This window comes from Monopterus albus, unplaced genomic scaffold (genome assembly GCF_001952655.1).
Source record: "Monopterus albus unplaced genomic scaffold, M_albus_1.0 scaffold145.1, whole genome shotgun sequence".
In the NCBI taxonomy this organism is placed as follows: domain Eukaryota; kingdom Metazoa; phylum Chordata; class Actinopteri; order Synbranchiformes; family Synbranchidae; genus Monopterus; species Monopterus albus.
The window spans coordinates 500326-524937 of record NW_018128025.1 but is presented as its reverse complement, the minus strand read 5'-3'; the positions used below and the strand labels follow the sequence as shown (position 1 = coordinate 524937).

General features: G+C 41.5%; 1 protein-coding gene across 1 annotated transcript in view; it reads right to left on the bottom strand.

The window, feature by feature from the left end:
* The window catches only part of foxp2 (forkhead box P2), a 111440-nt gene that overhangs the window by 50504 nt on the left and 36324 nt on the right, over positions 1-24612 (bottom strand). Inside the window, 1 exon segment of the mRNA XM_020614396.1 lies at positions 16751-16937. Coding sequence (XP_020470052.1) covers positions 16751-16927 — 177 coding nt within the window. The 5' untranslated portion in view covers positions 16928-16937.

The window sequence follows — 24612 nt, the reverse complement described above, 5'->3', positions numbered from 1 at the left end:
ACAGACTACAGGACCACCACCAGCATCATCAGCCCCACAGACAGCCTGCCGGATGACCTCAACACCTTCTACACCTGCTTTGAGCCCTCCAGCCACAGAGAGGAAGGACACACACACCTGGACTGCCCAAGGACCCCACCCACCCCCAGCACGGACTGTTCTTACCCCTACCCTCCGGTCGGAGGCTCAGAAGTGTGAAATGCAGGACCTCTAGACTGAAAAACTCTTTCTTTCTGACTGCCATCAGACTCCTAAACAGCCAATTCATTTTTCTGTTTTTATTGACGCAGATGGTTGGGATTTTCTCACCAGTGCCTGTGTATCACCTGGTGAAGACAGGTGGAGGGAGGCTCACACTCTTTAGTTGATGCAGGAAGTGAAGATAAAGCTGTGCTTTCTTGAGGAGTTTTGTCACATGTGAGGTCCAGGAGGGGTCCTCTGTGATTTGCATTTCCAGGAATTCTTGTCCTGTCTTGTTTACCTTCTGTATATCAGTGCCATTGATGACCAGTGGTGTGTGGTCTGTGTGTCAGTAATAACCTTCTTATTCTCCCTATTATTAGGGAAAGGCAGTTGGTCTTACACACATGCTGCTAGTACTGAATGAAATTAATGAGGAGGCTGGAGCTGGATGATTCAGTGCAGTCATACATCAGCAGTGTGAATAGGACTGGGCTGATCACAAAGCCTTCATGAGTGGTGGTTCTGGAGGTGTAGCTGCCGATCTGGACTGACCTACAAGGGACAAAGTCCAGGATCCAGTTGCAAAGAGAGGTGTAGAGACTCTGGATGTGATGAAGAGACTAACATAATGTGCTGCAGGACCAGGCACTCAAGCAATGATCAGCGTGAGTGCTAAACTGCTGTAGTCATTCAGACAGCACATGTGAGACTTCTTAGCAAATTACTTTGATGGTTTTTGGCTTAAAGCATGTGAGTCTGACTGCAAGAGATGTTGAAGATGTCTGCAAAGACATGTGCTGGCTGTTGAGCACAGGTTTTGATGACACAACCTGGGACTTTGTCTGGTCTTCATTCCGGAGAAGGTCTTTCTCACACTGTCTACAGTCATAAGCAGAACCTGGTCATCTAGCAGAGGAATGGTCTTCAGTGCCTGCATATTATGTAACTTGTCAAATCATATGTACTGTAGTTATTCAGCACATCTGAAGGGAGGCATCACTGTCACACATCTCTATTATAGTCCATTATGGCATGGATGTGTCATGATTCGGTTCCACTGCTTCCCGTCCGGCTTTTATTTTGACGTTACTTCCTGTTTTTGTTTTACCTTAGTTTTGGTCTTTTTACGTTCTTCATCACTCACATTAGTTTGACCTGCTTCATTATCGTTTGCACCTGTTTACACCTCTATTTAGACAGCGTCCTCCCACCAGGACGCTGCCAGATTGTTCTAGACCCCAGCTCTGACTTTCCAGCATTTTCTTCGGTTTTGGTATTTTGTGTTTCTGACCCGGACTGTTACCTTGGTATATTCGGTTCTGCTTTGCCCGCTTGTCTCGGACTGCCACAATGTATGATATCGGACTTCCCTCTGGACTACGTATTTTGGATCACCTCTGTTGGATGTGTTTGCTGGCTCTGACCTCGGACTGTTAAGGACATGATAGTTTTGTGTTTTCACCGTGTCTTGTATGGTTTTCTTTTGTTCAACGTTAGTTCTCTTAATAAAGAGACGGTTTTGTTTTACACTTCCTCGTCTGGCCATTTAATTGAGTTCACCTAACACTTTTCGGCCGCATTACGCGCGCCGTTTCTGACACTGTCTTTACATGCTTGAAAGAATAAATCAAATCAAATCAATGTGTATCCATGTGTGACTCAATACTGACACGCTGTGTTATATGCAATGTCAAGACAGCCACTTGATATATTAAACACGGTCAAGAGTACAAAGAAAGAGATGTTTTACTTGTACTTCCGCTATCCATGCCAGGTAAATATAGATGGAGATGCAGGTATGAGAGGTGACACAGAGGAGTGAAGCAGAGGGATCAACTACACCAAGCTTATTAGAAAAGAAGTCTGCTCAGACTGCATAAAGAGCACTTCTCCAAACACAACACAGACCTTATCAACACCAGCCAAACTTTTCCAGAGTGGTTTGTCATGCCTGAAACTGTCTGTCACCTCTTCCGTGGAAGTGGGGTTAGCCATTTCTCTGAGAGTCTGTGATGGTGTGGAAGGTAAGGGAGGAAAAAAAGGTCCTGTCCCCTCACTTTCACTGTCTCTGAGTATTCAGCCATTACAGTAAAAAGCACCAATTTGTGCCATCCACTTCCCACTCCACACAGATGGCAAGCTGAAGCACAAAAAGCACCAAATGCCAAGGAAAGTCATCAAAAGTTTGCTGAAGAGCTGCTGGAGCGGACAAAAACACAGACGAGTGCAGGCACACCGTCTACTTAACCTAGGTTGCTATGCACAAAAAAATGACATCCCCAGTCTATTAATGCACACACTGTATAAACAGCACAATGTGACACATTCTTCAGAATGAGAGAGCAAGCCAGACACACAGAAAGAGCCAGGCTCTGCTGTATAAATAACAAGGCACTCAGAGGCATATTTGATGTTGATATCCATCACTGAGGTTGGAGGAAGGGGGGGGAAAAAAAGAAGGGCAGGGAAAATAACTCACAGAGCGACCAAGACCACGACACGGGGATCCTTATGAAAATAAGATTCAGCCCAAATGGATCTAGTGTAATTGGTTTCAGATAGTGAAGTCAGGAGAAAGGCGATACAGGCAACTATTATGCGAAACGAACTAAGAAACAAGAATGTTTACACAGGCATTCCTCTGCTACATTAACAGGCATGAGGAGATCACTGGAGAGGGAGAAAAGGGGAGAGTACAAAGAGACTGACAGAGAAAAAGAAAAAAAACATACCTGCCATCTATTCATCCCTCCCTCCCTATCTTCTACACTCCCAGTCCCACTGTTTATAGTCTATAGAGAACAGGGTAATAAGGAACACCACATCACTATGCACCTTTGTAAAGAGCGTGCAAAGATCTTAAACAAGCATGAAATACATTAGCAGGTCCTGCAAAACCAGGCCAAACCATTACAAATCTGCAGATTGCTTATTGTGTGTGGTGGAGGGGGTGTGTGAGGAAGAAAGAAGCCATCCACCAAGAATCTCACTCTTTCAAATCTACCTGGAGACTGCACGATACACAGCCATGACATTGGAATTAGCTATATCTGAGGGGCTGTGACATTGTGTTTGGACACTGCAGATCACTTCATGACTCAGGTCATGCTGGGACCTGTTCTTATTAGGGGATATAGTAAACACTGGAATGATGACACAGGCATGAAATAAGCTGCCCTCATCAGAGACATCTTCACAATGCTGTGGGAAAATACAGGACATTTCCATGTTCCATAAGTAGCTGTAAACAAAGAGTATCAGTTGTTGATCAATAAGAAATGGACTCCATCATTATAGCAGTCTTTCTGTGGCGTGCAGATGTTTTGTGTGCATGCATGAATGTGTTTGTTACAAAGAGTCAAGAGCTGCTGCTCAACACTAGGCTGTCGGCCAGAACAACTCCAGTCATGCTGACAGCTTTGACGTCTCTCACACGCAGACTGGTGTGTGCATATGCAAACACACACACACACACACACACACACACAGAAACAGCACCGCACCACCAAGCTTATCTATGTTCTCTTCCAGGAAACACAGACACAGAAGAAGGTGGGGAGGAAAAAAATAAAGAAAAAGTGTGACACTTTATCAAGCCGGAGGGAGTCACATGCCACGAAAAGCAAGGCACAAACAGTTTAAGCTGAACAAACAAACATGGTTGATTGGACTGAGGCTGCTGGCTCGCTAGTGGGGAGATATGTGCTGACACTCCACACCAAAATATTTACACCCTATCTTTTTATATAAGTGGATTCAGGGAAGATGGATGGATGGATATGAATTCTGAGGGGACGCCCAGAGAGGATAGACAAATGAGAAGGTGAAAAGGATAAGATGTCCCATACAATGTCTGAATGCAAAAGTGGGACATGAGTTTGTGAAAACAAGCAAAGTGCAACCAGGGAACATTGTCAGACTAGCTGAGATCCTAAACAGTCTACATGTAAGCAGATGTGATTTCTCCAGCACTGGTGGCAGCAATGAACAACAAAGAAATGGTGCATAGAAAAGATTAAGATTGACAGTCTTTTTAGGTCCATTGGATACTTATACATATATAAAAGCAGTTACAATATAAAAGCAGTTACTAATAGTTTTATCATCAAGCTTGCTTGATGTGTGGCTCCTGTGGCTACTATTGATTCCACTCACCATAAGTAACTCGGCCACAGGAGTAGAATGACTCCTGTCCTTTAATAAAGGTCAGAACTGGCAATGACACGCCAGTGACTCAACAATGGCTGAGGATTCAGTTCCCCTAGCACCACCACAAAGCCTAGAGCACAATGCACACCTGAATTCACCTGGACCGAAATGCAGACCTACAAAATCTCAACAAAAAGGAACGGAACATGGTGCCTCCTTGACAAACTAAGAAGAAAGAGAAATCTAGTGAGAAAGAAAGTATGGAAAATATGAGGAGTAATGAGCATTTTAATGTATGACTCAATAAATCAACAGCCTGCAGTGAACAAGGAAGGCTGAGGGGGAAAGGTCCATGGAGAATGTGCCTGGGCCTCAGGATGGAGGTAAAGCCATCCAGCAGAACAATGGGCTTCTGTGTCCCACTCGGCTATCCCTATCTCAGAATTTCACAGCTATAATTCAGCTTCTGCTGTCTCTACTTAACAGAGTACTTAATCCAAAAATGAAAATAAACTCGTCTTGTGCTTGTTTGTTGTGTTGGTTTCTCTTTTTTCCCTCAAGTGGATAATAGGTCATTGGGAAGGAAAACCCTGCATACTGATTGCTGCCCTCTTCAACTCCTTTCCACCTCTTTGCTGCACTTTGAATTCAACTCAACTTCTTTCTCCTTCCCCTCCCTCCCACTCTCCGCATGCTCATATCACATTATTCATTTCTTCCACACATCTTTCTGTCTTTCTTCCCCCTCTCTCCCATATCACTCACCCCTTGTTTATTGATTCTCTAGATTAAGAATTCCTAGGGTGGAGGATTGTAACACACAAGCATCAAATTATTTTGGGGTGTGCTTATTTGCCTTTCTCTTGCATCTATTTGGCCTGTGTCTGTAGACAATTATGCCTACCCAGCCACAGACTCAGGTGCTAATAATGAAGGACAAATAGAATCATATGTGTAAACTTCCCCCACTGATGAAAATTTATATTAACTTTCTGCCACAGTAAACAGAGCTGCATAGCTACACCCTCCCGGGAGGATTCGCAAGGTGGATTTGCTCGCTCCTACCCCAGGAAGAAAGCTTGTATAGGAGAGACGAGTGGTGGTAGTAGGAGGGGCTCGGGGGCGTCTAGCTCCATTGTGTAACCTCACAATTATTTTTCCACTAATGAAGACAAAACATGGGTCTGTTTTGACCATCATGGATAAAGTGCGTGTTTATGTCTGTGAGAGGAGTTGAAGAGCACATATGCACCAGTATGAATGTGTCTGCTGAGAGGCTGGGAAGCCTGTGCCAGCAATAACAGAGAGCACGGCCTAGTGTCAGCTGCCATAGCCGCTAACATCCCACCTCCTGCTGTTATCACTATGGAAGTGCTTTGCAAATACAATAATGTCTGTTTTACAAAGGGAGAATCATTGTTGTCAGCCAACTTTAACACTTAACCTACAAAACTGAGGTGGAATTTGAAAGAAAAGGTCTTGCCATATTGAAAAAAAAACAACAACAACAAAAAAAAAAACAGGAAAAAAAAAGCATTTTGACCAATTTTATCATGTTTGAAAGTTGCACCATAAAACTCAATACTCATTTCCAAAAAACTGTAACATTAGATGTGCCATGACTTTACACTGTATTTAAATCTTCATTAGCTCTTAGCCTTACAAATTTCAGGTTCTGTTCTTCAGACATTCTTCTGTCTATTGCCTCAGCACATCTCTTTCATGCTTATGAAATTCACTTACCCCACAGTGCACCTATTTCGGTCTCTGTCTCTGCTGGCAGCTTTAGCAAAGTCTTTAATTTGAACTTTCTGTAAAGCTACATGTGGATAAGGTGAAAGCAGGCCCATTCAGTAACGCTCTTTATCTACTGCTGCTCTTGCAGAAGTCTTTTAGATACCAACAGCTGACGACCTCAACAATATACTATCACAAAGAGACAGGAAGAAAAATGGAGACAGACAGAGAGAGAAGAAACCGGAGGAAGCTATTTGTGTGGGTGGAAAAACAGAGAGGTGTGTATGTGTTTGTTTGAGACAGACAGTATGTGTGTGAGGTTAAGTGTTGTCTTTGCAAAAGTAAAGCTGACATGAGTTATGAGTGTTCAACTGTGCAGTAACCCCCCGCCCCCCCAAAAAAATACTTGCAGCCGCATAAAAAAAACCACACACATGCTTTAGCTGTCCCACAGTGCTTGATTTTCTCTTCTGGTTATTATGATCCCTCTCTTTTTCACAGCTACAGGCGAGTGGAGGTCACACAGCTAGATGAATACCTGATATGAAATGCTGCATTCAGGCCGGCCATAGTTCGTCTGGAAAAAGGGCTGAGCCCAGTGGAAAAACTGAAATTGTGGGATGACCTCAGTTGCTTAAATCAAGTTGCCTGTACAGTATATAGTACACCAATTATCTTCCAATCTGACAGTATGATAGTATATATATTAAAAAATAGACTGACTGACTACTGTAGCTATTCAGTCAGCTGTATTTTGTGCAGACTGAGTTTTTTCAGCATTCTTGTCAAAGGATCAGACACAAAATGAAGCTGCTTTTCAAGAAGCTTCTGTTTACCTTTGTTGACAAGGCCTTATTAAAAGGCACCCACTGCAAAAACATGACCAGGGCCAACTAGCTATGTGACTGTGGCACTGGAGAGCAAGCAGCTGTCATGGAACAGACAGTTTCCTGGAGGATACCAATACCAATAGATGCTCCTGAAAAAATGAATGTGCTGAAACAAATGTGTGTATATGTGTACTCTAGTTTGATAAATAAAAGGTTGGGTAAATCCTAGCTCATCTCAGCTGCTGCATCCTGGGTAGGTAAACTGCATTTAAGTGCATTTACACTCCATTAAACCACTGATAAAGACACACATAGCATGTACACACAACATAATGTATATACTCAAAGTCTACACAGGAACACAAAACAGTATTTAGGAAGAACATAAAAGCTAATGAGAGGCAGTGTCATCCATCTTTTTGCCAGCCAAAATTATCAAAAGGGGACTGATGTCATTTAGAACACATACTGTTTGAGTGTGCATGTGCACTGACACAAGCACCTCAAGCATGTATGCCTGTTAGGTGCGTGTGCATAAGAACCTGTCTTGGGAGTTCTGCTGTTGTAGGTCAATAGCATGAGTGTCTGTCTCTTCCTGCAGAGCTCAGGTTAAGTGCTGAGTCTAAGTGTTACCCTGTTCTGGGGTCGATGAGAGAGCACCCTGACCTTTAGCTGTAAATGACCTCCGCTCACCCGCTGCATGGTTAATCCTGAATTTGGGTCATAGTTGTAATGATTTTTAATGGATGCCATACAGTTAATTACACACAAGTTTATAAGATTGCCTTGTCTTGCCATTAACCCCCAGTCTTCTCAGTCTGTATATGCTCTCTATTGAGGGTGATATATTTTTCAGTCAACTCAAAAAAGAGCCAATACATCTGCCTGTGGAAGGGCCATGGATCGCATTCGTTCTCCCTCTCCTCTCTCATTCACTTTCCTTATGTAACATCTATCTTTTCATCTGCTGCTCCTCCTTCTCCCTCTCCTCCCTCCACCCTGCATTGTACCTTGGTGGTTGTCTTGTGAATATTCCAATTACAGCTATGTGTGTTTGACCTTTAAGTGAGCTGCAGAAGATATAGTTATCTGCCTTCCACTCTGACACCCTGCGTCTATCAATCAGTGTTCCACCAGCCTTACCAGAGCAGACTGCTAGACTGAGCTGGGTCGGGTAAAATGTGCATGTGTTTGTGTGTGAAAAGTGAGAAAGCGATGGAGAGAGGGAGCTATCACAGGCACATACTGTGACTGGGTAGGCAAAGAAGCTTGGAGAGTCCCAGTGATAAAAATGTAAAAATGCACAAGTTTTGTGTGTGAATACTTATACCGTATATACACAAACACACACACATACAGATGAACAGAGAGTGAGATGTTAAACCTTTTTTTAAATCTGCCACCAGGCTGACTGAGCCTTCCATAAACAAAGCCTTTTCCCAGCTGCCTCCTATATCACGCTTCTAAGAACAAGCACATGTGAGCAGAGTCATACTTCTTTAGTTTCATTCTTGATCCACGCTCTTTTCCAAAGGGCTAATCTACATCTTTCATTGAATCAAGAATGGAAATTCACAAGAAATGCTTCTTTTTCAATTTCATGCTGAAGTAGCTCAAGTTAGTGGATGTAATTTCTCCTAACAAGAAAATTTATCACTCTGTCGCACACTTAGTCTGGCTATGTGAGAAAAGGGCCTCCTTTCTGTATTTTTTAGGCTTTAATAAATGTGCCAAAAGCACGATCACTCCCTTCATAGCATTCCATACAAGGACAGAACAATTACAGTGGTTATTAAAAAAATAAAACCTCTGGCTGATATGTGTATGAAAGATAAATGACATAATTTAAGACAGTGGTGCAGGCATTACAAAATTAAGCAAGGAGTAAGACAAGAGGGGGGATGGGGGTTATTTTTACATATAAGAACCGCAACTTTTGAACAGGAGCATTATGTCATGGTACAGACATAAACTTGTTAGCACACTGATAGCTGACACAAAAAATATGGAAAGGGCACAAAGGGGAAAAAGCACTTTTCTGTTATTTTGAGAAGGATTCTCTCCCTACACATTTAAAATGTGTTCCAACAAAGATGTATTTACCCACTGTGACAGAATTTCTGGTGATACAAAAAACACCTACAAATCCATTTGAGGTTTTGTGCAAACTATGATTATTGGGGTCATGCTGCATTGGTTGATGAAGTCCAAACAGGTGAAAAAGATATGCATAAAAGACAGTATCACTGGAACAATACCATGCATAGCTAAGTCATGCATGGTATTGTTCCAATTAATATATATTTATCAGGTCAACCTCTGATAAACGCATTTGCAGAAACAATCAGATCTATGTGTTTCCATTGGAACATTTTGCACCATGGACTCAAGCATGAAAGCAGTATCAGCTTAGTGTCTAGTCAAGCTTGAAGTGCTGTGCCTAGTCCACAAAGCATGTTCTTCATAGCTCATGGGCATCACTTTTATCAGGGTGGAACAAGAAGCTTTCTAGTGCTATCACTGATCAGTTCGTGTGAGTTAAGTCCCCCGGTGTGGGTAAATAAGCAGTAGTTAGGGCCTGATGAGGAATGGCAGGCTGTTAGAGTGGAAACATTGGCTGGAGAGAGGTGGGCCCGTCTAACTCTGCTGCAATGGAGTCCTAGTGTGACTTCCATCATTAACCACAGGACAGAGTATACCTTATACTGGCAAATGTTCAGTTCACTCTCCCAAGTGGATATTGCTTTATAAGTCACCTCTTCAGACTTAACAGGCTGTTTGCTCTATTTACCCACATTTAAAATACCCCATTTAAAAAGGCACAAAAATGCTTGACATTATAAAGTTTCAGACGATAGAGATGTCAGTCCACCTTGACAGCAAAGTGAGGGCCTGACCTTGACTGATACACTATAAAACCCTGCAGCTTCAGCTTTAAAGTCTGTGGTGAAGAGAGCCAAAGCCAGCACTAAGTGACATGTCAGTCTGTTCGTCTGTTCAGAGCCTTCAATTCCCCACGGCCTGAGCTTATTTACTGCATTTGTATGAAAAGCTGTGAAGAGGAGAGGGCTGAGTGCCCGGCTGGCACTCTTACATATGTATACAGTGTTTGGAGGCAATGCATAAAAAGCATCTCCCCTTGCAGTCTGGTAGCGTTACAACTACAAACAACTTGGGAGATGGATAGAGCCATTTATATATTCAAAAATAGGTCAGGGATGAAGGTAATCGGAGCAGCAGAGAGTGTTAACAAGTGCAAAATAAAAAGAAAAAAACTGTGACGATACCTGGAATCTGTTAGCTTATATTCTGGGCACGCATCAGGGAAAGGGAGCACCAGTCACATTAAAGATGCTACTACTTCTTGCTATTCATCTTCTTAACCAGATTTGAAGTTATTTTAATATTAGTTAGAGAAGGGAAGGGGAGTATACACAACAAACCATCAAGCATGCGTTTCAGAGTCTGATTTGTTACTATTCATGGCAAAAGCAGAGAGGAATTGTAATACTAGACATGCTTGTTAAATTCACAACACTCCAAAGCTGCCTTCTAGCAAATCCTGTCATTTGGTTGTCAGCTTAAGACACCCCAGCATATGCATATTTTTAAGCTCTGTTAAATGGATAGCAGTGTCGCGACCCAAAAGAAAAAAGCAACACATACGTTTTCTCCATCCTCCTCTTTACTCCACATTATAGCAAGACCGGGCCATTTACAATATACACCGAGGCTGTCTATGGCAGTAAGACTCCACTCCGCCATATTAATGACTGGTACTCTGTTTAAGACAATGACAGGGGAGTGGAAACAAACAATGACAAAATGCCTGTTTTCAATTGTGAGGCCACGAAAGATGATACGCATTCACCACCAAGGCAGTTTGTAAATAAATGATTGTGGAGGGTATTGAGGTGAAGCAATTGCTCAGTCCCCTCAGAGCATGTGCGAGTGTGCGCTTGGATGAGTGCGGATGCATGCCTGTATATGTGTTTGAGCTAGTGTGAGTGGACTTATAGATCCAGTGCCATTTATTTCCCAGAGCTGGAGCGGGGCAGTTAGGGAGACGTAAAAGGAAATGAGTTGTGAAGTGGCCATTGATCCTGGCCTGCATGGGGCTGCAGGACTATTGGTTGCAGTATGTGCTCCTGAATGGCCGCCTCTTATTTACACCGAGGTGGTTAATCCTGGCCTAATTCATTTACTGTAACACTAAGTTAGTGTGCTACACAAGAAAAAAAATGTGTCAGGTTAAACAAAAGGCCTGAATTATACCAACTGGTTTCCACTGAATGCATTCACCATTACTATTAAAATATATAAAAATGGCTTCCTTTTTAATATTTGATTTCTTGTGAGTGAAAGAAAAGGCTATCCCAGCAAGTGACCTCTGTGGCAGTGATCTGATACTCTCTCACACACACACGCACACACTGATCTCCAATTTCTTTCTACCAGTGCTGCCCTCAACCTGTAGACCACTTTGCCTTCACCACCATTTGCAACTGCTTGAGCATAAAAGTGTTTATTTCCAGCAAATTTCACTACGTCTATGTCCCTCATCCTTTCTTCAATTCCTCCACCACTGGCTCTCCCCCTCTCTCACTGTCCCTTTCTCCTCATCTCTGTTTCAACCCTTGCAGCTTGACATTTCGCCATGCTCTCAGGGGACTCCTGTGTGAAATGGAGTTACTGGGAGAGCACCACTGTAAATTCCAGGAGGCCGCATGTAATGTGTTTTAAACATAGATGGACAGTCCAGGTTTCAAGGAGCTGAAGAATGAGATGGGAGGGGGGAAGACAGAGGGATTGGAGGATGAAGAGGTGGCGTCTAGATAGATAATAGAATAATACTGTGTTTTGTCTGGGGAAGGGTGAGCAAACAGTAGCTATGCTGTCATTCACACCCTATATCTTTAGTGTCATCACGGAGGGGGAAACTACAGGCCTATATGTCACGGGCCTGTATGTACTATTCTGCAGGGACTGTCTGCCAGCAGCCAGCCTTGAAATAAAGAGAAAGATGGCTTTCACTGTAAATAAGTCAGACACAAGGATTGCCATCCAGGAGCTGTCTTTTCACTGAAAGGGGAAATAATTTTACAAAGATGTACAATATGCACTTCTTCCCTAATGCTTCTCCAGTCTTATCTTCGCACAGATGATGATGGTTAACAAAAGGCCCTTTTATGAAATTGTTCATATTTCCGCTGAGGCCTTTCTCCTGTCGTGAGAGGTGATTGATGCATCAGGCCAGGGCCAGTGTCTTATTTACACAGTTGAGTGGGGCAATCTCAGGCCTGAAAGATAAACCTAATGAGCTTCTTTGTGTAAGGGTGCAAATGAGAGATGCCATCCTCCCTCCCTCCTTCCCTTCTCCATCCAAGGGGACAGTCTGGGTGATTAGGCCTTTAAATTATACTCAAGGGCAAAGCCCAGATTTGCATCTTAGGTGTGTGTGTGAGTGTGTGTCCTTTCAAATACAGGATGGAGAGAAAGACAGAAAGACAGGTGAAGGGCAGAGACAGAAAGATGCTTGAGGCTTGTTTGCGAGAGGTGATGGTAGGTGAACATTATGTGTGAGTATTTACCTACACTAAACAACATACTTGAGTTGTTAAAAAGGAGGTGTCTGTCAAATGAGCATGCACACACATACACACTCACACACACTGTCATTTTGTCCTTTGTCTGTGAGGTAACTTTCTCCCTAATGATTTTCATTTTGGGTAGAATTTCATTTGCCCCTAAACCGTAAATATTACCCATCTCTTGCAGTCAGATTTCTCATCCCTTCTATTTCCTCCAGCTAAACAGCTTGGAAGGCAGGTTAATTGCTGTCACTCTCAAGTTGGACCACTGCCTAGCTCTCATGTAGGTACAGGGGTAGCCTAGAAGTAAGAAGGCACCTAGGCGCACTTATTGTAATTTATGTTAAAATGCTGCAGTCATTTAAATGGGGTTGGATAGTTTGCATTCTGCTGCATCATGTGCCTCAGGACAACACTAAAATGCATACCTAACTAGTTTACCAACATGTAGATCTTTGCCTGTGTCTCCTCCAAAACTGTTTCTTTGAGCAAAAGTAAATAAATATTTCCCTCACAAACAAGCAAAAAATTTCACTTAAAAAAAAAGAAACAAGAAGCAATCACAAGTCAGGATTTCTGAAATAGCAGGCATTAAGATGTTTTACAATCTTAATCTGCAGCCAATATTTTCCAATTCTGTTTGGATTTAATGAGTGAGCCATTTAGATGAGCAATAGGGTCTAGTGACAAAAGGTTGTCCCCACAGCTATCTGAAGGCCTTTGGTTAAAACGATTGACCTGACCACAGTACACGAGCCAGGGCCTCCAATCTGCTCTGAATCTCAATACACTTCTAACAGTAGTGAACACATTACCATGTAGCAGTAGCTCTGAGTGCTGGCTCATCAATACCATTGATAACACTGGCAGGATTAAGTCTACAGACCATCAAGTAACAGGCTCATTACGGGACATTATGGTATAGATCCAAAGATCAATGCATGATAGAGTACATAGCAACACAAAATATTAATACATTAAACTGACTCCAGCCAACTGAGTGAGCTCAGCACTTTTTTGCTTCTTTTTTTTTAACAATGGCACTTTTATAGTCATCATTTTAGCATAGTAATTAGGGTTATGAAACATTCATCATTTGCTCTGATACATATCTGCAGCTGGCAAATTGCAATCAGATACAGTGAGTATCTAATCTGTGATTGCAAATCAAATTAGGTCTATTTAGACAACTTTGGGAATGGGGTGATGAAACCCTGACAGAAATTAAGGGCTGGAAATTTAATTGTGACACAATGGTTGTTATTGAGATACGTGGATAACTGTGTGTGTGGGTTTCACACTGAACAAAAGTTTGTACAGGTTCAAAAGGTTTGAAGCCAAATAAGAAACTAGTGTGTTACTTGTTTTGTTAAATGAAAAAAAACTCAAGTATCAATATTTGAATTTGAAAAAATAGTTCCTATGTGTGTCTTGATCTGTGTCCTATGAGCCTTTGGTCCAATCTAAGACGACAAGACCTTAAGACGCTGCTTTTCTAATTATAGCTGCAGGTGGTATTTTGGAGCTGCTAGGTAATGGCAGAACCCACAGGGATAGTGGAGAATTCATCAGTGCTTATTATTAATCATCCCCCCAGCAGCGTGATGAGAGACTGGAGCTTCTATACCCACCGGACCACTCAATGTCATTCCAAATATGGGTGGAAAATTACACCCAACAGCCTTCCTTCAAAATGGACTCTCAGAGCAGACATGGACTAGAATGTTTTAGCTGCACGTGACTGCAAAAAAACAACAAAAAAAACAAAAACAAAGTGCAAGCATAGATAGATGTATACATACATGCAAAATGTCACTCACCCACACACACACCTGACAACATGACAAGCACTAGCAACTGCAAAATAACAGCTTTGTGCAAACAAATGTATGTAAAAAAAAAAAAAAACATGCCTCCTTCCTCCTTAGACTGAGCAGGAAGTGTGTGTGAAGTTAACAGCACAGGACCCCTGTTTTAAAAAGCCTCCAGAGACCTGTTCACTGGACTGCTCATTTCAATGTGTCTGTCTCTGGGTTGGAGGAAGGCTCAGGCTGACCTCTTTAGAAGATACACACTGTCATACACCCCTGCACCCACCACCCATTCACCACAGCTCTCAACCATACGTCCATCTCAGAAACTTAACTAGACACTTTATGCTTACATCGCTTTTCTCTCTCAGTAGTGTTGCTTCATTTTCTTAATGGCGCTGCTGGTTAGTTTTTAGATTTACTTACTGAGTTTATTTTTACACACACACACACTTTTCTCTGCTTGACTCGATTAGACTGATCCTAGTAATTTAATCTCATAAATCACTAAATGTATTGCTCAGATCTGCGCAGTATTCAATGAAATTAATGTCACAAACATTTCTTTTACACACGTATTATATATATATTCTCCTAACAAATAATAAAATCTAAAAAACATTAACAAAGAAATTCCTTCAACAATTCTTTCCAAGATACTCGTGGTGCAACCTGCAGTTTATCCTGCTCTCTATCTCTTGCTATTTTACCCTCTATCTGCACATAGCATCGAGACAGATTAAAAGCAGCCCTCTACCCAACACCTTCAAATGTAAAAGAGTGATGAGAGAGAGGGAGAGGCTCGACCTCAATCAAGTGTCTGTGTGTATATAGGACAAGTGGTAGAGTGGTGATAAATGAGAGGGTAAGGCCACAGTGCTGTGATGCCGCCGCAGCCACCAGCAGGACCTCTGGGGTTGCACCGTGGATGGAGGATGGGTGTTGGAGTCAGATGAGGGTAAAGGGGATGGAAGAGGTGATGGTGAGAGGCCTGCAGGACATGCTTCATTTCACTACACTGAATAGCCCCCCCTACAAACCCACTGCATACACACACACACACACACACAAAACGCATCGGCATCTACTGTATTGCCCTGACCAAACTGACCACGGGGTTTCAGCTGCCTCCAAAAGTACACACCCATGTAAACATACATAAACACACACTGGCATGAAAATTCACAAGTCAAGAGGACAGCACGCATAATTACAAACCCGCAGCATTGTCCCATTGTCCCCCAACAACCCCAAAGCACGGCCCTCCGACCTCATCTCCCACTGCTCTTTTGGTGAACTGTCAAAGCCATCATTCACTGTGAAAAGACATGAGAAACACTTGACTCTTTCACTCTGCTGGCTACTGACTTTCACAACTCCTGCCCCCCAACCGCACCTCCCCTGCAGTCCACCCTCAACTTACTCTGACAGAGAACAATATAGTCAGCACAACAGAACATGAATCTGAAGAAAGAAAAGTTAAAGAGACTGAAAGCAGAGCATCAGATATTTGGGATTACTTAGTGGTACCTCCAAATGAAACAGTTGTGTAAAATCAATACAATAAACAGGAGGGGACAATATTATCAAGTTGGTCAGAAAGGGACTGATCTCAGTGTGATAAAAAAAAAAAAAAATCCTAAATTATTCTGTAAGTCAGTGGAAAATGAGATGGAGAGACTATGGGCAAATGAATCTTTCAAAGGTGTCCTGGTCAAAGGTTTCTCTGCCACTGGTGGGTCGCTGCTAAATGAGTCTGTACTGAATGTGTGTGTGTGTGTGAGCCTCCAACTAGTGCCGAGTTAGGAGGCCCTCTGGTGGATACAGAACTACTATGACACACACACACACACACAAAATCCAAACTGGTCCGTACAATGCTCCAACACACACATTCTTTGCCTTTCTCTATATCGCTCTCTTTCTCTCTCTCACTCACACACACACACACACACACACTCTTACATGAACACACACCTATACAAACACACACTACAACTCTCTCACATGGCCTCACATGGTTGCAACGCGCTCTATAAACACAAACTGAAATAGCACTGCAAAAAACACAACAAACTCTATAACCAACTAAAACAGTCACTGCAAAAGCATTACTCTGCAGGCAACACCTTCAGGCAAAACATGCCAACAGCACAACAAACTGACGAGAAAATGTACAGTACCAACAACACAAACAGCCGATTATACAAAGTGTTTTTTTTCCATGTACAAAAAAAACCACAAAAAAACAAAATAAAATACAGTATAATATTTCATTGTGCCTCTTGCCTATGCAGAAAACCCCAGCGCTGCCTGAGAAGAGAGCAGAGCAGAGCAGGAGAGCAAGGGGAAAACAGAGTGAGAGTGAGAGAGAGAGAGAGAGAGAGAGAGAAAGAGAGGGAGAGGGAGAGAGCGGCTGGGAGACGAGACGGGGAGAAACACAACTTACCTGCTGTTGTTGCAGATGCAGCAGCTCGACTGTGCTTACTTCGCTGCTCGTGTCACCAGCGCTTGATCTCCCATCTCTACTGCCAGCCTCTAATTGGCTGCTGCTTAGGGTGCTCATTCCATTTTGACTCATTGAACTGTTGCTTATTGTCTCTGTGGCCGACTCCTGCATCATCATGATTTAAAACCTAGAAGTGATTAAGAGGCACCGGTTAGGGCTCTTCTTGTTACAATTCCCCCCTTTTCCCTTCGATTTTTTTTTTTATGCTTCCATTATCAAGCCCTCGGTTCCCCTTCTGCAAATTAAAGCATTTAAAGAAGAGGGAGGGGGGAAGAAGAAGTGGGGGATGCAGGAGGAGCAATTATGCATTCATTGTATAAATGAAGCAATACAAAGAGATGCATGTCCTGGTGTTATTTGCAAAGGGAGGGGTTTCTATATGTAAAAATATTTTTTTTTTTTATTCATTAAAATTTGGATATGAAGCATCTGCCTTTACAAAATAAAGTTTTATTGTTATGGTCATGACTAATTTTAATAAAAAGACATTCTTAATGTCTGTATAGCCAGGCACCACAGACAGGAAAATATAAGCACTGGCACACCTAAAATATTTGCCGTCTTGAATCTGTCGGATTTTTAGTGTGTGTCACATCTGAATGAAGTTGCCTAATGACGCAAAGCTAATCATGTAAAATTAAAATTTGGTGGTCGGGAGGAGGAGGAGGAGTCATCAAATCACATGGTGCTGGGCTGGTGATGAACACTCTAATGGGTTTGTCTTTGCTGTGGCTAAATAAAATCTGCCTCGCAGGCTTCGATACAGGCAGGGTGCTCATATGTCATTTACTGGCCTGATTCCTTTTTTGCCCTCTTCTTTAATCAGACCTCATATATTCATTTATTTTTGTGATTTTCAAATAAATAAATAAAACTAGAGGTTGAGCTGCAAACAAACTTTGCAGTTGGAAATTGACTCCACAACACATTTTTAAACAATAGTAAATAAATACAAGATATTGCATTAATTCCATCAGCATTTATACAATAGAGAAAGAAAAAGGAAGAAAAGAAATGGGAAAATCTATCACAAATTCCACAAATGATCATGCTAAAAACAGCATAAATTATGCATATTAGCTCCTTTCTCTCCAGTAATAAATGTTTTATCATTTCCCCTGCATTTAATGCTCTGTACCTGCACTGGGGCAGAGAAGCTCCACCAATATCAGTCAACACTCTCACAATAAATACAAGACACTCACACGGCAACTCAAAATTAATTCCAGAATTAAAGATTTTGTGCTCTTTATGTTGAAAATAATTACTTTTAATATTTAAAACTAATTTGAAAAAATTTAAGATAATTAATATTGTAACTATCACTGCCGTATTTAGGAAGTTTGCTTTTAAAGGCAGCGAGTCATGCCAATTCAATTTCAACAGCGGTTTTGCCACTTTCACATTTACAATATAAACATTTTTACACTAGATAATCCACACACTTGCAACGACAGAACGATGAATGATGATTTTGATTGTGTGTGTGTGCAACTGTGCAGCCCACATGGGTACCATGTGTCTTCTTTGGCCAGTAAAAACTGTTTTAATAGAAGTGGACGTCCTTCACCATGTTGAGAGACGCGCGTGTGTGTGTGTGTGTGTGTGTTTGACGAGGGGCAGATACAGGACAGACCTTAAAAGGATGTCCACAGCCAGGATAAACAGGATCCAGGCAGGGAGAACAAACAGGGCTGAGCTGTTACACAGAGCAGGGCAACAGCTGCCCGGGACACAAGTAAATAGGGACGACGCCAGGACAAGGCATGCTTGTGAACAAACAGGCCCCTGTTTAACACTGCCCCGCTCACTACTGATGGAGAGAGACAGAAAGAAAAAAAAAAAGAGAGGGGGGGGGGGGAAGAAAGGGGCGGGGGGGGGGGGGAGACAGAGGGAAAAAATAAGAGTGAAAAAGAGAGAAAAGGAGAATGAGTGGGAGGGGGGAGACTGGCACAATGTGACATCCAATCCGGTGATGAATCTCAGCATAAGAAACTCAAGGCTGCAGCCGAGATCAGCCAGCTAATAAGTATTCAAATTAGGCATAAATTTTACATGCCCAATGTTTAAAATATTCAGAGAAAGACTGTCTGATTGCCTTTACTACAATTTTATGAACATTCTAATGGAGCCTGGATCTCTCTCTTTTTCTGCTTTCTTTCTTGGACCGGCGATGGATGTTCAGAAAACCTGAAGATATATGAGACAAGGAAATAAGGATTTTTAATAACATCTGTATGCAATGCAAACTACTGTGGAAGTCCAAGAAAAATTGCTGCTTTAATATTAACAAACCAATGAAGTTTGCTTTTAAATGTGATTACTTATGTATAAAACATTAATAGCACATAAAGAAAAAGTTAAAATTTTATTAAATCAGTAGCTGATTTAAAAAATTATCAGGAGCATAATTTGGATCTAATGCACATACAATAAAAATCCAATGCTGTACTTAATCTCTGTGCTATAATCTTCACTCCTTCCTCCAAAATGAAATCTGTGCCATATGTCCAACTGGAACATAATGATAATGCAGATATATGCAAAGTATATTCACAGAGATCAGATGGTGCTTTAACCTTAATGACAGCAGTGAGATAAATTAATTAGCCATCTAAAGGCGGCATTCAAATCTGCCAATTAGAATGTCAATTAAAACACAGCCAGGCTGCAATGATGAGTGGGCTACCGAACTGTGAATCTGATTTTGGGTCTGATGGGATCGTCTCAGGCCGAGAAACAGACATACACATTACCACACACACACACACACACACACACACACAAAACTCATGAGACGGATAGTGACAATATTCAGCACCTGAGGGTTTGACTCTATGCAAGTGTGTATCTACTTTTGTGTTTGTTTGCGCCTACCACAGGTCCTTCATCGCCTGTACCCTATCCCTGAGGGGTACCAGCCCTGATCCTAATGCAGCCTGTCTTCAACCAACTGGGTCGGAAGGAGCCACGCCACCCCCAGCTACAATATCAACTGAAGCTGCTGCTCCAATTTGCAGGTAGCTGTAATGCCACATGAGTGAGGCTGCTGGCTTGCCCGCACGTGTATTGGACATCCCATAATCTACCAGTATCCTGCATTTCAACACACCCACTATTTGATGCTTTTTCCTCAAGCCATAATCTTCCAAGAAGAAAGAACCTAGACTACTTATTATCTTGATCGGAAACAAAGAGGAAGACTATTATTTCTCTGGTAATACGTTGGTAATTCCGCAGATGCATAGCTTTGGGAAGGAAGATGATAGTGATACTAAGTGTTTAGGTTGTGGGGTGGTGGAAAGATAGTGAGAAATGGAGATAACACTGCACTCTAAATTTACTGTCATCAACGATCACTGATGACTCCAACATTTCTATTAAGGCAAAGGTTCAATAAAAAGAAAGGCATCTCCTGATGAAGCAAAGATAGACAAAGACACACACTTTATTTGCAAAGCTTCAGACCAACTCCAGCTTTTGTTTCAGTCCTTGTGCAACCATATCCTTGCTTGCTATTCGTCTTGGGCTTGAGCAAATATTTACGCTTGAATTTTGCACTACACAAACCTGCCTCTTCCATCAGGTATGGAATATGAGCAAGGGTCCTGATGGCACATTTGCCCCAGAGATTGAGAAAATGTCTCCTCTTTCTTACAAGAAGTGCCACAACAATGGTGCAAGAACTGAGCCTTTCATTGCCTCGCACACACTTTCTCTCTCACATACAGACCTATCATTAAAGGGGAAAGAAGCAGCCCTCCATCTTTGTTTGCGAGCTCTAAAAGCCCTTAATGTAGCCTCATTACCTGGCCTGTCTCCCGCTCTATCATGTGCAGTAAACACACACTATGACACTGGCCATCCATCTAGTGAGAATACACAGCTGTCTGCTGTGCTCCAACACTGTCAGGGGAACTTAACACACATGTGCGCGCACACACACACACGATACACTGTTAACACACAACTGGCTTGACGCTGGTTTCGTTCAGAGACTCTGGGCTATCCATGTTCAATGTGAGGATGTTCTCCGCTGTGTCTCTCTCTCTAGAACACTGATCCATTCCCTCATTTTATGTGCATGAATAGCAAAAAACATTTTCATTCGAATGACAAAAAAAAAGGTGGGGGGCAGTGACTGGTAAATCTGTGATCCCAGACGTTTGTTCATTATCAGTTCACATTTCAGGTGGCTGGATGGAAATCTTTTGGTTTGTGAGATCAAAATAAAAAAAAATAATAGAAATTACATTTCACAGTCTGCTGACTCCTCACAGCTCTCTGATCAGGTCGAGATATGGTTACAATTTAAAATAATCACAGATTCTGTGCTTGAGTGAAATTAATTCATCAGTGCCATAAGTTACTATGCATACAAAATAAAGAAGTAACTAGGCAAGGGTAAGGGCTCATATATTCAATACTTCAGATTGCTTAATAAATCAAAGTGCCATATCTGTTGGCAAAAAAAAAAAAAAAAAAAAAGAAAGAGTGCTGACAACCACATTATTTTAAAGTGATAAATTTAATCTAAAACCAAATAACGTAGGGTCAAAAAAAGTTTAAAATAACTTCATCAGAAGTCTTGCATTGTGCAAGGCATACAATAAAATTACGCCTTTAACGAAGCTTTGATCAAGTTTATTTGTGCTTGTACTGTAATTTTTTCTGGCAGCAAGTTGTCACAGTACAGAGACACCACAAGCAGTTTATTACAGCCATCAGTTTCAAGCAGTAAGTTTGCAGTCGGAGATGGAAAAATAACGACTTGGAAAGCTTTCCAAGTGGTCGTTCGACAAAAACCCAGTCCGCTGGATTAAGTATGGCACCCAGGCTGCCGTGCCTTAGAATTAAAAGCTTCCTTTTTGGCAGTAAAGGGCCACCATAAAAAAGCATTAATGACTACTACTTATAAACCTGTGTATGGTAATGGTTTCTGCTGTCTGATAGAGGAATTTCAAAAGTGCTTCACCAGTGAATGAAGATTGCTTTGGAAAGAAGGGGACTGAAGAAATCATATTTACAAAATCAGGAGTGGGGCTAAATGAAAAGAGATGAATGTGAATAATGGACTTTTCTCAGGATTAACATTATTCAAAGCAAAAGAATCAAATGTGGTTATCTCCTTTCGAATGAGCCCCACATTGACAAAACCTCAGTCATATTTCAATTCTTCATTTGAGCTGACAATAAATTGTAGTTCTGTGATAGGAGACATTCAGTCAAGAATGTTCAGAACTTAATTCTCTTCTATTTACAATAAGGAGATGAGACAGAATAAGATAAAAGACAGACTATTTGCCACAGTGTGTAAGTGTCCCTGAATGGAGTGTGTGTGTGTGTGTGTCAGAGGCAGTGTTTGGATAACACGGCTCTAAATCGCATTGCTACAGACAGGCTGCATATCTGCACAATGTCTCCATAGAATCAAATGCAAGACGCACTCATGAATACGGTGCATGATACTATGTTAATACAAATTCGTTTTTATAGCAATACAACCAGCTCTGAAATATGACAATGGCAAAACAGTACTTGTACGTGTGCTATCCAGTTACTAATGTAAAAAGGGTATGGTAGGCCAAAATCAAAATATTAAATTATAATCAATGATGAGTCATTTACTAAAAAATGGAAATATTTTGAGATGAAATATATTTTAAAGTTCGTCCAACTACCTTTGTTCAACAAAAAGTACTGCTGCAATAAATGCACATTTCTTAGATATGCGACTGCTGCGCAGTGCGGCCCACACAGAAAGAGAAAAAGAGAAGGAGAGAAGCTAGTTTTCTCCTGCATTCTAGGCTCGTCCCATATCATTTACATGTGAGCCATCAGGCACCTCATTCTGCTGAAACAGGAAACAGCCCCACTGCTGTGGTTGAGCAAGATGGTGACGAAATCTTATCAGTCGACTCTCATTTACATATTTGCCAATTCCGTTAATTAACTCAGCCTACCTAATCAGGGCTAATTGACCTATAAAGAGCAGAGGCCTCATTGTCTCATCCAATCATCTTTACCAAGTATAGAGGAGGTGCAACAGTGAATGCAAGCTACTTCCGACATAACTGTATTTAAAGACCTCATATGTGGAAGAATTAGTTAGAAAAGATGTTTTATTTCGTAAGTGATCGGCACCGAGTTGCTTTGACACAGAGTAAGACCTGGCAAACAAAAAGAAGAAAATGGACAAATCCCTTACACTGGTAGGGTGTTCTTGTCGACAGGAGAAGATGAAAAAAATCAAAGGAGTTAATGATAGTTTTGGCCTGACTCTCCGGACCTCTCCTCAGCAGAGTCAGCGGACAGGCGCAGGGAGCCAGTCGTGGCCAGCACAGCTACAGAGACATAGCTCATTGTGACATTTTCGGTTATTTCTGGTTGATTAGGGCCATTATGTCCCCAGCTCTGATTTATGTTGTCATTCCCTCTCAGCAGTCCTGCATCGATAGATCTTAATGAATTGGTAAATAAGGGTGAAGATTGCAGTTGACAACACCGCAACATTTCTCATTCATACCAGACAAGATTTATGTAACCAATTAGGAGCATTTGGGGGGGGCTCTGGTCAGGAGAAGGAAAAAAAATCTCTCCACAGGAAAATTACCAAAGACTAACCCAGGACAAAATAGATAATGGGCAGTCTTTAACGTCCGCTTAGTCACACTTTCTCCAAGCCCAGTTGGGGACTTTAAAACTGCTCCGAAGAAAGGATCACTCCTGCTCCTCTCAGGATTAAGAAATTGATTTTACAAAAAAAATGTACAGACTGCTTGACAGTGTGTACTGTTCAACTGTACCTCTCCATCTGAAAAACACACGGCTATTCAATCCACATCAGAATAATGTCCAAACCAAAAATTATGATAGCATCAACAGATTAAAAATTAAGCCCTTTCCAACAAAGCACCACTTTGATATGGAAATGTTAAATTCAAAAAAAGCAAGGGGTATGCGTTTGTGTGTAGGTGTGTGTTGTGTGGCACACAAATCAGTTCTTCACTTAATGTCTGATACATGGACAAAAAAAAAAATCATTTGCATTTTTTAATAGTCTCATATTTCCATTATTTAACTTCTTTATTCTAGAAAGCTGTTCACTGACAAATAAAGGCCTCATTGTCATATATATATATATATATTTTAAAATAAAGGCACTGATCATCAATAGCCAGAGACAGGCCAGGAAGACCCATAGGGCAGGAGTGAACAGAGGTGGAAAATTAAAGCAGAATGATACGGGAGCCGACTCTTTCAGCCTCTCTCCCTTCAAGCACATGCAAATGAGGCCGTGCTGCTTAACTGCATCATTTATGTGAATAATAGCGGCATCATCATTACGGGAACTCAAATTAAATTACATCACAATTAGCATAACAAAGTGACTGGTTAAACTTTCAAAACAAATAACGCAGCTCTGCTAATGAACAGTGTTAATTGGCCAGAGCGCATTCTAAATAAAACATGTAGGTAAACATGTGTTTTAGTTAAAACTATTTTAAAATTTATTTCCTTTTTTTTTTTTAAAAAAAACAAACATGGAAAGAAGAAGAAAAATGAAAGAAAAAAAAAAAGACTCCAAACTGAAAACTGCCAGGGGGATTTGTAAGCTGAAATATAAAATGTGTAACATTTAATTTTATTGCGCTTAAGAACCTATTATATGCCAGACTCTGGAGAACAATGTAAATTATCTGCCTTCAAAATAGAGTTTGGCTAGTTCTCCATATGAAGTAATCACATAGCTCATTATGCATTAGGGTATTAAATTATGAAGAGGAGTCCTTTTTGCATTC